Source organism: Felis catus, chromosome D3 (genome assembly GCF_018350175.1).
Source record: "Felis catus isolate Fca126 chromosome D3, F.catus_Fca126_mat1.0, whole genome shotgun sequence".
In the NCBI taxonomy this organism is placed as follows: domain Eukaryota; kingdom Metazoa; phylum Chordata; class Mammalia; order Carnivora; family Felidae; genus Felis; species Felis catus.
In genome coordinates this window covers 15,434,969-15,448,122 of record NC_058379.1, presented here as the reverse complement: position 1 = coordinate 15,448,122, position 13,154 = coordinate 15,434,969, and the positions used below count along the sequence as shown (strand labels likewise).

Below are 13,154 nucleotides of genomic sequence, written 5' to 3'. Positions count from 1 at the left end.
TTATGCCAATTCTGACTCTTACCAGCCATTCATCCTTGAGCAGGTCACTGCCACTCTCTGAGCCTCGGTTTCCTCATCTCTAAGACAGTCTTAAAAATACATCTCTCCCAGAGTTACTGTGAAGACAGAATTAGCTAACAGAGCAAACATGCTTGCTTAGCACAGGGCTGGGCCCATGATGCCATAAGGAGCCCAAAACACACTTTCTCCCATGAGTGAGTGTGCACACACACACACCAGGAATACACACTTCAGGCCCAGATGGCACCTCTCTTCCCGCAGGAGTGGTGACTATCTTGTAAAATTCCAGCTCACTTGCATAAGCTCAACTTTTAATGAAGCCAGAGAACAGTGATCCACTGGTGTTTCTGCTCAGCGAAGCTGTCAGCGGGATGTAAGCCCAGGGAATCCGGCGACGAGGGGATTCTCCTGATGAGAAACATTTGCGTCCAGAGGATCTTAATATTTGTTTTGAACAGACACATGTAGACGTGAATTACTTAATGACTGTTTTAGGGTTCGGCATTGTTCCTGTATTTGGTTTGGCTTTGTCTCTATGACATCTTAATTCTGTGTTTTATTTCACGGAGCTCCGCACACAGGCTGTGACATATGGGAGCTCCCTCAGCAAAATCTCAAATGAAGATGGGGGGGGGGGGGAGGAGGGAGAGAGAGGGAGAGACTGAGAGTAAGCAGACTGTAGCTTCAAAGGTGTGCAGTGAAGGGGGGCGGCTGGGTGAGAGGGATAGTCTAAATTTGCACGCATGGATATGAGAGATAGACCGAACCCTCACCGTCATGGGAACAAGATTTGCCACTGCTATTTGGAAGTCTAAACAGTGTGTTTTTCAATTTCCTAATCTGATTGATCACAATCAGAGAGATTGTAAATTTCATGCTTGTCCATAACACATGTAGGGGCCCAGCTAAGCTTCTAACACTGCTATTCAAAGTCATCCCGGCTGCATTCGAGTCAGTGAGAGGAGCCAAGAGAAGCAGATCAGACCCAGGACCCCGGGGTGGAGGGCAGGAGCACCCCTGTTACCTTCTTCCCGCTCCCAGTCTAGAAGCTGAGGGTCTGGGAAGTCCTTAACTGGCTTACAATGTTAATTGCTTGATATGTTTCCTGCTTGCATCTAGGGAGTCATCCCTGTTAGTCTTCCCGTCACTCACTCTGCTCCAGCCACACTGACTTCCTTGCTATCTTTAAATACACCAAGCATGCTTCCACCTCAGGGCCTTTGCACTTGGTGCTCCCTCTGTCTCAAACACTTTTCCCTCAGTTATCCTCATGGCTTGCTCCCTCCTTGCATCCAGGCCCCTGGACCACTCCATCCAACAAAGCAGCCCCATCCTCACCTGCTGTCCCATTCCCCTGCTTTATTCTTCTTTATAGCACTCATTGCAACCTGACCTTATATGATTTGTTTGTTTGTTTGTTTGTTTCTTCATTTATTACCTTTCTCCCTCATGACAGCAGGGACTGGTGTTGTTCACGGCTATATCAAGTAGGAGCTCAATAAAAGTGTCCAATTAATGGAAGCATAACTTTATTTTTTAGCCACATGTGGCCTCTTCACTTTGGTGATTCATTCCCTCTGGGTTATTTTCTCTTTAACATGTGTGGGCTCACTCCAATCCCCCCACCATTGGTGGCTGCTCAAGGAATGCAGACTGGATTTTGTTTCACCCAGAGCTAGACCATGAAGGACAAGAAACCTAATGGCCCACACCAGGGTCTGCATGCTTGAGCCAATGACAGAGGAGTTGGAAATTTTATATAAGGGCAGTTCCTTTCCACAATCCTCCTTTAATAGCACTCACTATGACCCCCTCCGCCACAACAGATAATGTCCCCTCCAGAAAGTGTAAATTGCTTTTTCTTCTGGGGGGGGGGGCGGGGAGAAGGTCTTTTTTGAGACTCTACTAGCGACAAATACCTGAATCATTCTGATGTTCCTTGCATTTGTAGGTAAAATTGACAATATAAAAGAATCATTCCCATTTCACAGGTCAGACAACAAAGGCTAACTGTGTGACTATCAGCAAAAGACTTCATGCCTCAAGGAGGGTGCCTCCTTCCTCTGGTTTTCCACATCTCCTTTTCTTTAGTGCTACCTATATTACAGTACTTAAGACAATCTGCCTCATGTCATATATACTGGTGTCTGTGCCCACCTTTGCTGCTAAACTCTGAGGCCCTCCAAGGGAGAGACTGCCTTTCATTCATCTGTTCCTCCTTGATGGGCCTGGCGCATAGTAATAATAAAAACTGCAGTTCATTACTAATGGTAAGAGCTAACATTGATGGAGCCCTTACTGTGTGCCAAACAACACTTTCCATAAACTAGCCCGGTCAATATTCTCAACAGCTATTGGAGGGGGCTGCTAATATTAGCCCCATTTTATGGATGAGGAAACCAAGATTGAGAAGGTCAAGTTCTGGCCAAAAGTCATGGAGCTATTAAGTGTCTGAAAGTAGTAAAAGGAAACATGTGTTTCGGTTAGTTTGCCATCGGGGTTTGTCAGATGTTTTAAAAACAGCTCTACACATCTCCAGTGGCTCTTTAGGGAATCCTAAAACCACATCAAAAACTTATACAGAGCACTGGGATGGTCAGGTGGTAAGGCCAAGGAATCCCAACCATCGCCACCAAGCAGCCCACCCAGCTCAGGTGGTGAGGGGCTTAGCGCTCTCTCCCGACATCTCATCAGGTAACTCATGCCTTGGTAACAAGAGCACGTTAAATGGAGGTCTTGGCCAGGCACTGTGTCATGTTCTTTATATAAATGATCTCATCCACCCTTCACTATGACCCCATGAGATCAGTCTTTCATAGCCGGGCAAACTGAGGCATAGAGAGCTGAAGTGATTAGCAGATTCCAAAGGTACGAATTGCGCAGCAGGATTTCAGCCTGAGCAGATCTGACTTCAGAGCCCAAACTCTTTTTTGTTTCTCAATGTTTATTTATGCGAGAGAGAGAGAGAGAGAGAGAGAGACAGACAGACAGACAGAGACAGAGACAGAGACAGAGTGTGAGTGGAGGAGGGGCAGAGAAGAGAGGGAGACACAGGATCCAGAGCAGGCTCCAGGCTCTGAGCTGTCAGCACAGAGCTCTATGCGGGGTTCGAACTCACAAACCGCAAGATCATGACCTGAGCTGAAGTTGGATGCTTAACTGACTGAGCCACCCAGGCGCCCCTTCAGAGCCCAAATTCTTAACTGTGCCACGTTCTCCCCTTCAGAGCTGTACTGTCACATCTCAGATAAGTCTTGGTAACGAGCAATTAAGAAACTCTGGTTTTGTTAAGCCCCTGAAAGCCTTTCCACCTCACAGGAAGGTAAATCCAGCCACTCTGGAAGAAAGGATATTTTTAAAAATTTATTGTGCCCCTGCGGCATGCTGGAGGTGCTCACAGTGTGGGAAGGCGCGTGACCCAGGCTTCTTTCCTTATCAGAGGAGTTAGGCTTTTAGGGCTGTTCCCCCCCCCCCTTTTTTTTTTCTTCTGGTGGCTTGGAGTGGGGATGGAGTTAACAGAGGTTCACACAGGCCTGGAAAACACTTCCAGGTAGTATTTAGTCCAACCTCCTGTACCCACACCAGCCGACGTGTCTACTCACTCAGCCAGCCAGACATCTATATCCAGAGAGCTTCCTTCTGACACTAGTCAGAGTCAAATCTATCTGCAGAGTGTGTGTCTCTTAGGCTGCATTGATCAGAATCCCCAGCCCGTCAGGAGTGGGGGTGGGCTGGGAGAGAGCGAATCTGATACGGATTTGGACCGCGTGGACTCATTCAATTAATGCGTCCAACTTTCATTCAGCATCTACCGCAGCCCGAGTCTCTAAGACAGCACAGTTGCCAAGTGAAAACAGCCGTGTCAGAAATAATACGCCCCCACACCCCCACTGACCCCTGCACACCATTCAGCAAATTTCACCTTTCAGAAGGAGAAAGGTTCGACCCAAACAATAACACTCCCTTTCCAGGGAAAAACGATCATTCATCACCAGGGCAAGCATTCTCCACAACCCTTGGTACCTTGGTTTTTAACCACAGGCTGTCAGGAAATCACCTCCCAGCTGCCCCTCACTCTGCTCCCGAGGACAGAGTCAGCACAAATGTGCTAACTGATCCCTTGGCACAAAGGGGGAGTCTGGAATTAAACGGTTCAAAGGCATTTTTCCTGCCTTACAATTTGGCCATCTTTCCCTTTATGCAGTAAAATCTCCAATAGTTCGGAATTTATGATCCTTTAGACAGACCTGGGCTGAAGTCTGCTTCTGGACTATTCTGCATAGAAAGGATTTTCGAAGAAAATTAATAGCCTGCCAAAAGAATTGTAAAGAGAATTGCTTACGCTGTTTAAGAGGGCCGCCTTTCCAGCCCTTTGCAAACACTCCTGCATCTACAAACAATTGATACGCTAATTTCAAATGGGTTTTTTACTCATTCATTAAGTCCTCAGCTACTGTTCGGTGATACGATTATTACAGTTGGAGTTAGCCTCAAACACTTAAATTTTCCATTTTGAGCCTAAACTTTTTGGGTGCAAACTTTTCTGGACCAAATAATTAACAAAGAGAATTAATTAATGTCAGGAAAAATGACTATACTTCTTTGGTGGAGACAAAAGAGGGGTCTCTTACTCTCCAAGTGTCTTACTGATTCATGCTGACTGTCTTCCAGCTGGTATAGGGTGAGGCTTCACTATGGCAACCATACGTCCTGGTTCCTCTGGGGTAGTCCCTGTTAGGTCTTCCATTGGATAACCACTCACAGCAAACCTTTTCACTCTTGATATGAATAATAAGTTATATTGGAACTAGGGGTTCAAACTGTGATTTTCAAGGAGTTTGAGCCTTCTTTAGATTGACAATAGTACCTGGTCATTGCTACACAAATGAAAAGAATACTCTGTGCGATGTTATACCAATCCATTCAGAATCTAGATGATTCTTCAGCAGCCCTCCACCCGATAACTAAAAAAGTCATATCAGAAAGCAGCTAATCTTCCCTCAGGGAAGAGAATCATGGGACCACTCCCAACCCACCTCCTGTGTGCTAATTCCATCTCAATGCATTGCCTGTCAGAAGCTGAAATCCCATAATGTTTACTGCCAGCATTATTTGGGGGAGAAACAGGTAGGCCTGAAGAACACAATACTGAAAGAAAATGTTCATTTCCTTTGGCCATTATAAACTCTGAACTGTTTGTTTTAGAAGCAATGTCTGTTAAGCAATCACTATGTACCACACACTGTGGGAAGTGTTTTACCTGACTCAATCCTCATAACTCAATGTCTGAGATGGCTACTATTATTATTTCTATTTTCCAGCTGACAAAACAGACTCAGCAAGGTAAAGAAACTTGTCTAAGGCACTCAGCTAAATGGGAGAGCCAGAACAGGAATCCAGGTTTGTCTGAAACTCAAGTCTGAGCCCTTAACCACTATGATATACTGCCTCCCACTCTGCTATACTGTTCTGACATTTGAGTCAGACATCTGCTTGCAATTTGATACATATAAAGCTATTGCCTCATCAAGTATGCCTCATGGAGGGTGGGGGAGTGGAAGGGGGGAGGTAAGGAGAGGTTTTGCTTGGAGTGCAATTGTATGATGTATGCATAGTGCTATGAAATCAACCAATTGAATGTCAGCTTCTATCTTGGTACTAAATTATCCTCAGAGATACACTGAAAATATCCTGGGGAAGTTCATTCAGATGAAGGGTAACCCTTATCTATAAACACATATTAAGTGTGTAACCAACAGAACTGTCTGGTGTTTTCGTCCACCCCCTTCCCCCATCTCCCTACAGATCTGCTAACTATGTGCTGGGCTTGACTCATGGAACTAAAAGACATTTCTGATGAGACCAAGTCTCTAGCTTGCCTCTAGATGAAGCCACTGGCGCTCAGCTGATGCTATGCCAGTGTCTCTGTCTCTTTCCTTCCTGAGAACTCAGCTTTGGAAACATGGTACTTCCACTGTTAAGTAAGCATGCAACATTAGAAAGGAGGTAGAAATTGACCTCCGCACTGGATGTGGCTGGCTTCAATGAGAATGGGGATGATTCCGGTTTTACAGACAGTCTGTTAAAAGACCACTCAAACCCAGCCTTCCATGAAGACTTGGATACAAAAGCTCCCAACTCACTTTCCACCCCAAACCAGGAGTAACAGCTATAAAACAAATCTATCCTACAGAGAGGCCACACCTGTTACAGAAGTACTGAAGGGGATCCTTCCCAGCATGACATAAATCAGGGGCTTATGACTCAGACTTTCACTCCAGGGGTGGTTTCCAGGGGAAAGGAGACCCAGGACATTAAATGATACCTAGAGAAAAATGATGCCTGGGGGAGGAGGGTTGGCTATTATAAGAGTACCAGATGCATGATATTAAGATTTGCTACAGAAAGCATGAGGGTTTGGAGACTTTGGGCAATTCGTATGATTGAGAATATGACTAAGAAAGGGGCATGACAGTGTCACAGACAGACAGGGAAAGGGTGAACGTGCCAGGTCAGGTGGACTTAGGTATTTTCTGTATTAAAATACCACCAGGAATCTCCTCTCCTCTTCCTGTATCCCTTAAATATATGGAAGACTCCGGACCAAATGTCACACTTGTAGTTTTCAATGAAATTGTCTTTAGTTTCTTCTACAAGGGCATATTCTTTGGCTAACACAGCAATGGATTTGCCAACATAGGTTCACTCCAAAGGTGGAATGGATGGCTGAAACCCAGGAAGATAAAACTGCTGACGTCAAAACTCTCTACAAAGAACCTTTCTTCAAGCAGAGAAACACCAGGTTTTGATGGCATTTGCTGCTACGATTCCTTTTCTCCAGACTGTGTCACAAGGTGTCCCCCAGCCCTCCCCAATCCACAAATACTGGCTGCTGCTGCTGCTGCTTGAAGCCTGCCACATCCGGACTCTAGTCCACCCATTCCCACCATGCGGTACCCGTTTTTCTAAAGACCTGTATGAGCTAGGTTCCTATCAGACTGTGAAAAGTTCTCCAGTCCGAGTTTGCTTCTTTAGATATGATTCCCTGTCATCCACCCCACACCCACTGGAAAGTTCAGATCCAGTGGTGCCAGAACAGGCATTCTCTCTGAACCACTCTCACAGACATGTTTTCAATCTACTCTCTAATGTAGCCAGGATCAATAAATCCTCCAAGTGGTCTCCCCTGGTCCACTTCTTTCTTTTTCTCCCACTGAACCACTCATCCAACACCAGCAAAAGATGAGTTTTCCTACTGCCTTGATTTTCCCTGACAGAGGGCACAGTCTTCCTTTCATTCTCAAACTCCTCTAAACTGGATGCTTTATGAAAAGGATTGGGTTTTCTCTGTCTTGGAATGTTCTTCCCCACCTCCTCTCCGTTTCACCCCACAACCTCTTCTCCTTCTTTCTGCCTTTCTTTTCTTCCCTTATTCCCCCCATCACACTGTTTTCACCATCTAAGGGTCTGTTCTCCTCCTTGAGTTCAAAGCAATCAGATCCTTTTTGAAAACCAAATAAAACTCTTCCAAGATCATCTTCATGATCCTGGAAGTCTCCCCCCTGACTCCAGAGCTCAGAGTACTGGTTTTGGATGCAGGAGGGGAGAGGATTCAGCAAGGGTGGCAGCCAGAAAGGCGTGGAGGAGGGTGCTGTTTAGGGTGTATTTGAGGGAACAGCATATGGGCTTTTGTCGAATGTTCAGAGCTCGCTAGTTTCTGAGCTGAGTATAGAAATGTGCCGTTACCTCTGAACACTGCTGAGAGCTCGTTCAGCCCTCTTTTTCTCTTCTTGTACAACACCCCCGGCCACCCTGAACCACCATTCCTTTGCCCGCCCCCTCCCCCCATCCTCTGGGCTCTGATACCAAGAAAAGTTTCTTAGTTAAGTCCTATCTCACCTACACTGCCCACCCTAAGAAAGCAAAATCTCTCAAATAGCAGTTGCCAGGTCAGCAGACCATTGAGTGTTGCTCCCCCTGAAGACTCCCTGTCCCTTCTCACCAGCCGCCACCTCACACAGGCAATTAGTTCCCATGTTCCAGCGGGAGATACCGAGTAGTGACGGGAAAAGACAGGCGCCCTGGCCCAGCCGCCTGCATCCACCCTTCAGGGCTCTGGGGCACACAGGCCAGAAGGAAGGACCATCAGGGTCTCTTCCCTCTTAAGAAGGAGGTCATTACCTTGGCAGCGGCTTGCGGGCCGTGATACTGGCGACAATGATGCTCTCGGGACGCGGGGTGGCCACAGCTTTAAAGGTTCCTCGCCAGAACTTCTCAAAAAGCTGCTTCTCGCCTTGCTGAACGCTCGCCATAGCCAACCCAAAGGGGCCCGGGGCGCCCGGGCGCTGTCCGAAGTGCTGAAACGTGGATTCCAAACGGGGGCACACCGGGCTCCGGGCTCAGTTCGCGTGAAAGCGAGAGGGGTGGGGTGGGAGAGATCGGGGTTCAGGGCGGGGGATGGGGCGCCTCAGCCCGGGCAGGCAGGGGAGAAAGAAGGCTTATCCACCGTCTTTCTTCGCCTTCTGTGTTGTCTCTGGGCTGAGCTCTGAGCTTGCTGAGCCTCCGCGCCCCAGGAAGGGAAGGCAGGGCTGGCTTTCTCGGCAGCGCCAGGAGAGAAGAGGCGACAGGGTCGTCTGTGTGTGCGTGCGCGTGTGAGCTCAGGCGCGCCCGGGTTTTGTCTCTCGCACAATGTGACGTTGGAAGAGGAGGCTGGTCGCGCGAGCTGTACTTTCCTCCCCCCTCTCCGTCTCTCCTCCTCCCCACCAACCCCCTCCTCCTCCGGCACAGCCTCCTGCCGCCATCTGCATAACAAAAGCCCGCAGGTCTTGGGAGGAGAAAGGGCGGGGCGTGTGCCTGTCACCGCTGCCCCGAGGCGACAGAGTTGCAGCGCTGACCCCTCAGAGAAGCAATCCCGGCACCCCCGAACTGAACCGTGCAGGAGATCTTGCTTCCCAGCCTGCTCTCCTCGCCAACCATAGCAGGTGCCCTCTGGGCCCGGCCACCTCCCTTCTCAGCCCCTTCGCAAGTCTTGTAGCGGATCTTTTATTGAAGAGGGAAGTAAAAAAAAAAAAAAAAAACTTAACCTATCCGCCCAAACCAACATGACCCCCTCACTTCTGGGAGGCACTGCCTAGGCCAGCAAAGGGGGTCCCTTGTATTCCTCTTTGCGCCTGGACGCCGCGAGATCCCCGCCACCCAGAAAGTGCCATTTGATGGACAATCCCTACACAGTTCGGCTTCTCGCCATCTGCCAAGCCGGGTCCCCGCCCGCAGAGGGGCGCAGCGATACATCTGTGCATGTGGCGCTGTAAGGAAGATTTCTTTTGTGCCTCCCAGCCAGCCAGCCCAATGTCTCCTTTGCCAAACCCGTCCAAAGGAAAAAGTGTCCCCACCCCACCCCACCCCATCCCATCCACTCCTGGGGAATTCAGCTGTAACCACTGAAAAGTGGTTAAGAAATGTTAAGAAATTAAAATAGCTTGTCTCAGGAGAGGAGTCCCTTTGGGAAAAGTAAAGCGGGTAGGGAGAGGGATTTGAGGGGGAAATCAGGATTACAGGGGGGGTTACTTTTAGATCTCTCTCCCCATCTTCTACCCCATCCCAATTCAACACTAATCCCAGAAAGTAAGAGTCTAGAATCACAAATAAACCCTTAGAGGAGAGGGTATGGCCAAAATTTCCCTAGTTTCACCTCCAGGGTTTTCATTAAGAAAAAGAGACAGTAGCAGGACCCCTTGGTGCATCTCTCCCTTGGAGCCCTTTAATTTCAGCAGTTACTACTCCCCCTACCCAGGTTGCAAATTCCTGGAAGGAAGCCTTGCCAAGTCCTAAAGGTCTCCAAGCGCCTGGCACCAAGTCTGAATCACAGCCAGGATAAACCCATGCTTCTTGCTGATGCTGGTAAGGACAGGAACCAAGAGACCTGGACACCCATGTGAACTTCAGAAATTCTTTGAAAGGAACAGGTGGGGAATGGGAGAGAAAGGGGAGAAGGAAGGCAAAGAGAATAAGATGGGAGAGAAGGAAGGAAGGAAGAACCCTGGAGAAACCGAGTATGGCTTCAGAAACGTATATAGCTTTGGATATGTGTGTATTTGGAGATTTGTGAGCCCGCTTATGAGGGAGACTGAGAGCGCTGCTCGCTCTCCAGCGACCCCTTCTGGTCGACAACTAGCTATGCATTTGCCGGCTTCTTGAAGTGGGTTGCCGCAGCCAGGAGGTGGGGTTCCGGCTGAGGAGCTTGGAGGTGGAGGAAAGTGGAGAGTAGGCTCTACAGGTCTCCTGCCCTCCCTCCAGCCCAAACCCACTCTGCTATTACTCTCAGGCCCAACTGCCCACCCTGAAGTTGACTGTCATTTTAAATGCCACTGAGGGCTGGCCCCTTAAGTAGCCTGGGATATTTAAAACCATCGTTAGTCATGACATTTGGGGTCTGAACTGAATCACTTGCAGGGGAGATGTAGCTGGGATCCTACCCCCACAAGATCAATCAACATCTCTCAGCCCGTTCCAGTTCTAAGTTCCCAGAATGCTGATAAAGTGCCATTTGCATAACATTGCCTCTTTTGACCCTGGAACTGTAGCAGGAGGTGGGAAGGAAAGCTGCTTTTACTCTCTTTTAAAGGTGAAAAAGTTGAGGTGTAGGATGGTCAAGTGACTTACCCACAGTGACTCTGTCGGGATCAAAGGATGTCTGCGAAAAATAGCTTCTGTTTTTGCTTGGGGGTCCTTGGGATACCAGGCATTCCAAAACAATCAGATAACCCATGGTGGTGAGGCTTCTAAATTGAGAGTCTTGGGGGCGCCTGGGTGGCGCAGTCGGTTAAGCGTCCGACTTCAGCCAGGTCACGATCTCGCGGTCCGTGAGTTCGAGCCCCGCGTCAGGCTCTGGGCTGATGGCTCGGAGCCTGGAGCCTGTTTCTGATTCTGTGTCTCCCTCTCTCTCTGCCCCTCCCCCCATTCATGCTCTGTCTCTCTCTGTCCCAAAAATAAATAAAAAACGTTGAAAAAAATTAAAAAAATAATAAAATAAATTGAGAGTCTTGGGTAGATAAATTCAGGGCCTGAAAGCCAGGCTGCTTGGGTTCAAATTCCAGCTCGGCCCTTTCCTAACTACATGATCACGGAGAAGTGACTTCACATGTCTGTGCTTAAATTTTCTCATCAGTAAAATGAAGGTTCCATAGAGTTTAACTATCGTGTGTTTAAATGTAAGGATTAAAGGACCTAATGCATGTGCAGGGTATAGAACAGCATTTGGAACATAGTTTACTACAAAGGAAGTTATTACTTGCATTGTTAAGAGCACAGCCTCTAGAGTCAGACAGAACTAGGGTATGAAGTCTGGCTCTGCCACAGTTTTGCTGGATGGCGTTGGGCTAGTTACAAATCTCTGCCAGAGCTTCTCCATCTGCAAAATGGAGATACTAACCCATATTTCGATGGTTTTTGTGAGGATTAGGTGAAATATTACCTGTAAAGGATTTAGCACAGTGTCTGGTTCCTAGCAAATACCCATTAAATGGGAAGTATTGTTGCTGCTGCTGTTGGAATCATTACCTGTTAGCATCGTAAGTCAGCCCATTTTTGGCTTGATAATCATTCATCAATACCTACATTGGTTAGGTATAATCCTGCGCATGGAGGGTTCAATGATAAACAAGACATGGTGCCTTCCCTGAAGGGGTACACAGTCTAACTCACATTCTGGGGCCTCCTTGCCTGACATTTGTCCTCTTTCCACCTTACCAAGTCCGGAATGCCAACACCAACCGACTTGTAGTGGCTATCTAAAGAATGTGTTGAGAAAGATTCTGAAGTCCTTGGAAATGCAGGCTGGTGCAGCTACTCTGGAAAACAGTATGGAGGTTCCTCAAAAAACTAAAAATAGAACTACCCTACGACCCAGCAATTGCACTACTAGGCATTTATCCACTGGATACAGGTGTGCTGTTTTGAAGGGACACATGCACCCCCATGTTTATAGCAGCACTTTCAACAATAGCCAAAGTATGGAAACAGCCCAAATGTCCATCGATGGATGAATGGATAAAGAAGATGTGGTATATATACACAATGGAGTATTACTCGGCAATCAAAAAGAATGAAATCTTGCCATTTGCAATACATGGATGGAACTAGAGGGTATTATTCTCAGTGAAATTAGTCAGAGAAAGACAAAAATCATGACTTCACTCATATGAGGACTTTAAGAGACAAAACAGATGAACATAAGGGAAGGGAAACAAAAATAATATAAAAACAGGGAGGGGGACAAAACAGAAGAGACTCATAAATATGGAGAACAAACTGAGGGTTACTGGAGGGGTTGTGGGAGGGGGATGGGCTAAATGGGTAAAGGGCACTAAGGAATCTACTCCTGAAATCATTGTTGCACTATATGCTAACTAATTTGGATGTAAATTAAAAACAACAGGGGCGCCTGGGTGGCGCAGTCGGTTAAGCGTCCGACTTCAGCCAGGTCACGATCTCGCGGTCCGTGAGTTCGAGCCCCACGTCAGGCTCTGGGCTGATGGCTCGGAGCCTGGAGCCTGTTTCCGATTCTGTGTCTCCCTCTCTCTCTGCCCCTCCCCCGTTCATGCTCTGTCTCTCTCTGTCCCAAAATAAATAAAAAACGTTGAAAAAAAAAATTAAAAAAAAAAAAACAACAAAAAAAGATTCTGAAGTCCTGTCCCAGAAAGAGTACTATGATGGATTAGTGATCTCAGCCACCAGCAGAGCACAGAGATAGGCAGCGATTGTGCCACATGTGACTTAGACTGTAGGTGTGGCTTCTCTAATATGACATAAACTCCAGTCTTCTATCAGTTTCTCAAAATATAACCATCTGAGGGGCACCTGGGTGGCTGAGTCTGTTAAATGTCTGACTTTGGCTCAGGTCATAATCTCCTGGTCTGTGGGTTTGAGCCCCACATCGGGGTCTGTGCTGACAGCTCAGAGCCTGGAGCCTGCTTCGGATTCTGTGTCCCCCATCTTTCTCTGCCCCTCCCCCCACCTCCCGCTCACACTCTGTCTCTGTCTCTGTCTCTCTCTCAAAAAAATAAACATTAACAAATAAAAAAAATAACCATCTTGTTCTCATTCCCTCAGGGAATTGCTTTGTTTTCCCAGGT

The 13,154-nt window shown here is 47.5% G+C and overlaps 1 protein-coding gene across 4 annotated transcripts in view; it reads right to left on the bottom strand.

The window, feature by feature from the left end:
• SRRM4 (serine/arginine repetitive matrix 4) overlaps window positions 1-13,154 on the bottom strand; it is a 474,160-nt gene that overhangs the window by 142,212 nt on the left and 318,794 nt on the right. For 2 of the 4 annotated variants that reach the window (XM_023241473.2, XM_023241474.2), the window contains exon 1: window positions 8,203-8,771. The exons of the other annotated variants lie outside the window; for them this stretch is intronic. In XM_023241473.2, the coding sequence (XP_023097241.2) occupies window positions 8,203-8,333 (131 nt within the window). In that variant the 5' untranslated portion in view covers window positions 8,334-8,771. Of the gene's footprint in view, window positions 1-8,202; window positions 8,772-13,154 lie in introns of those variants that run through there. 4 annotated transcript variants of the gene reach the window in all.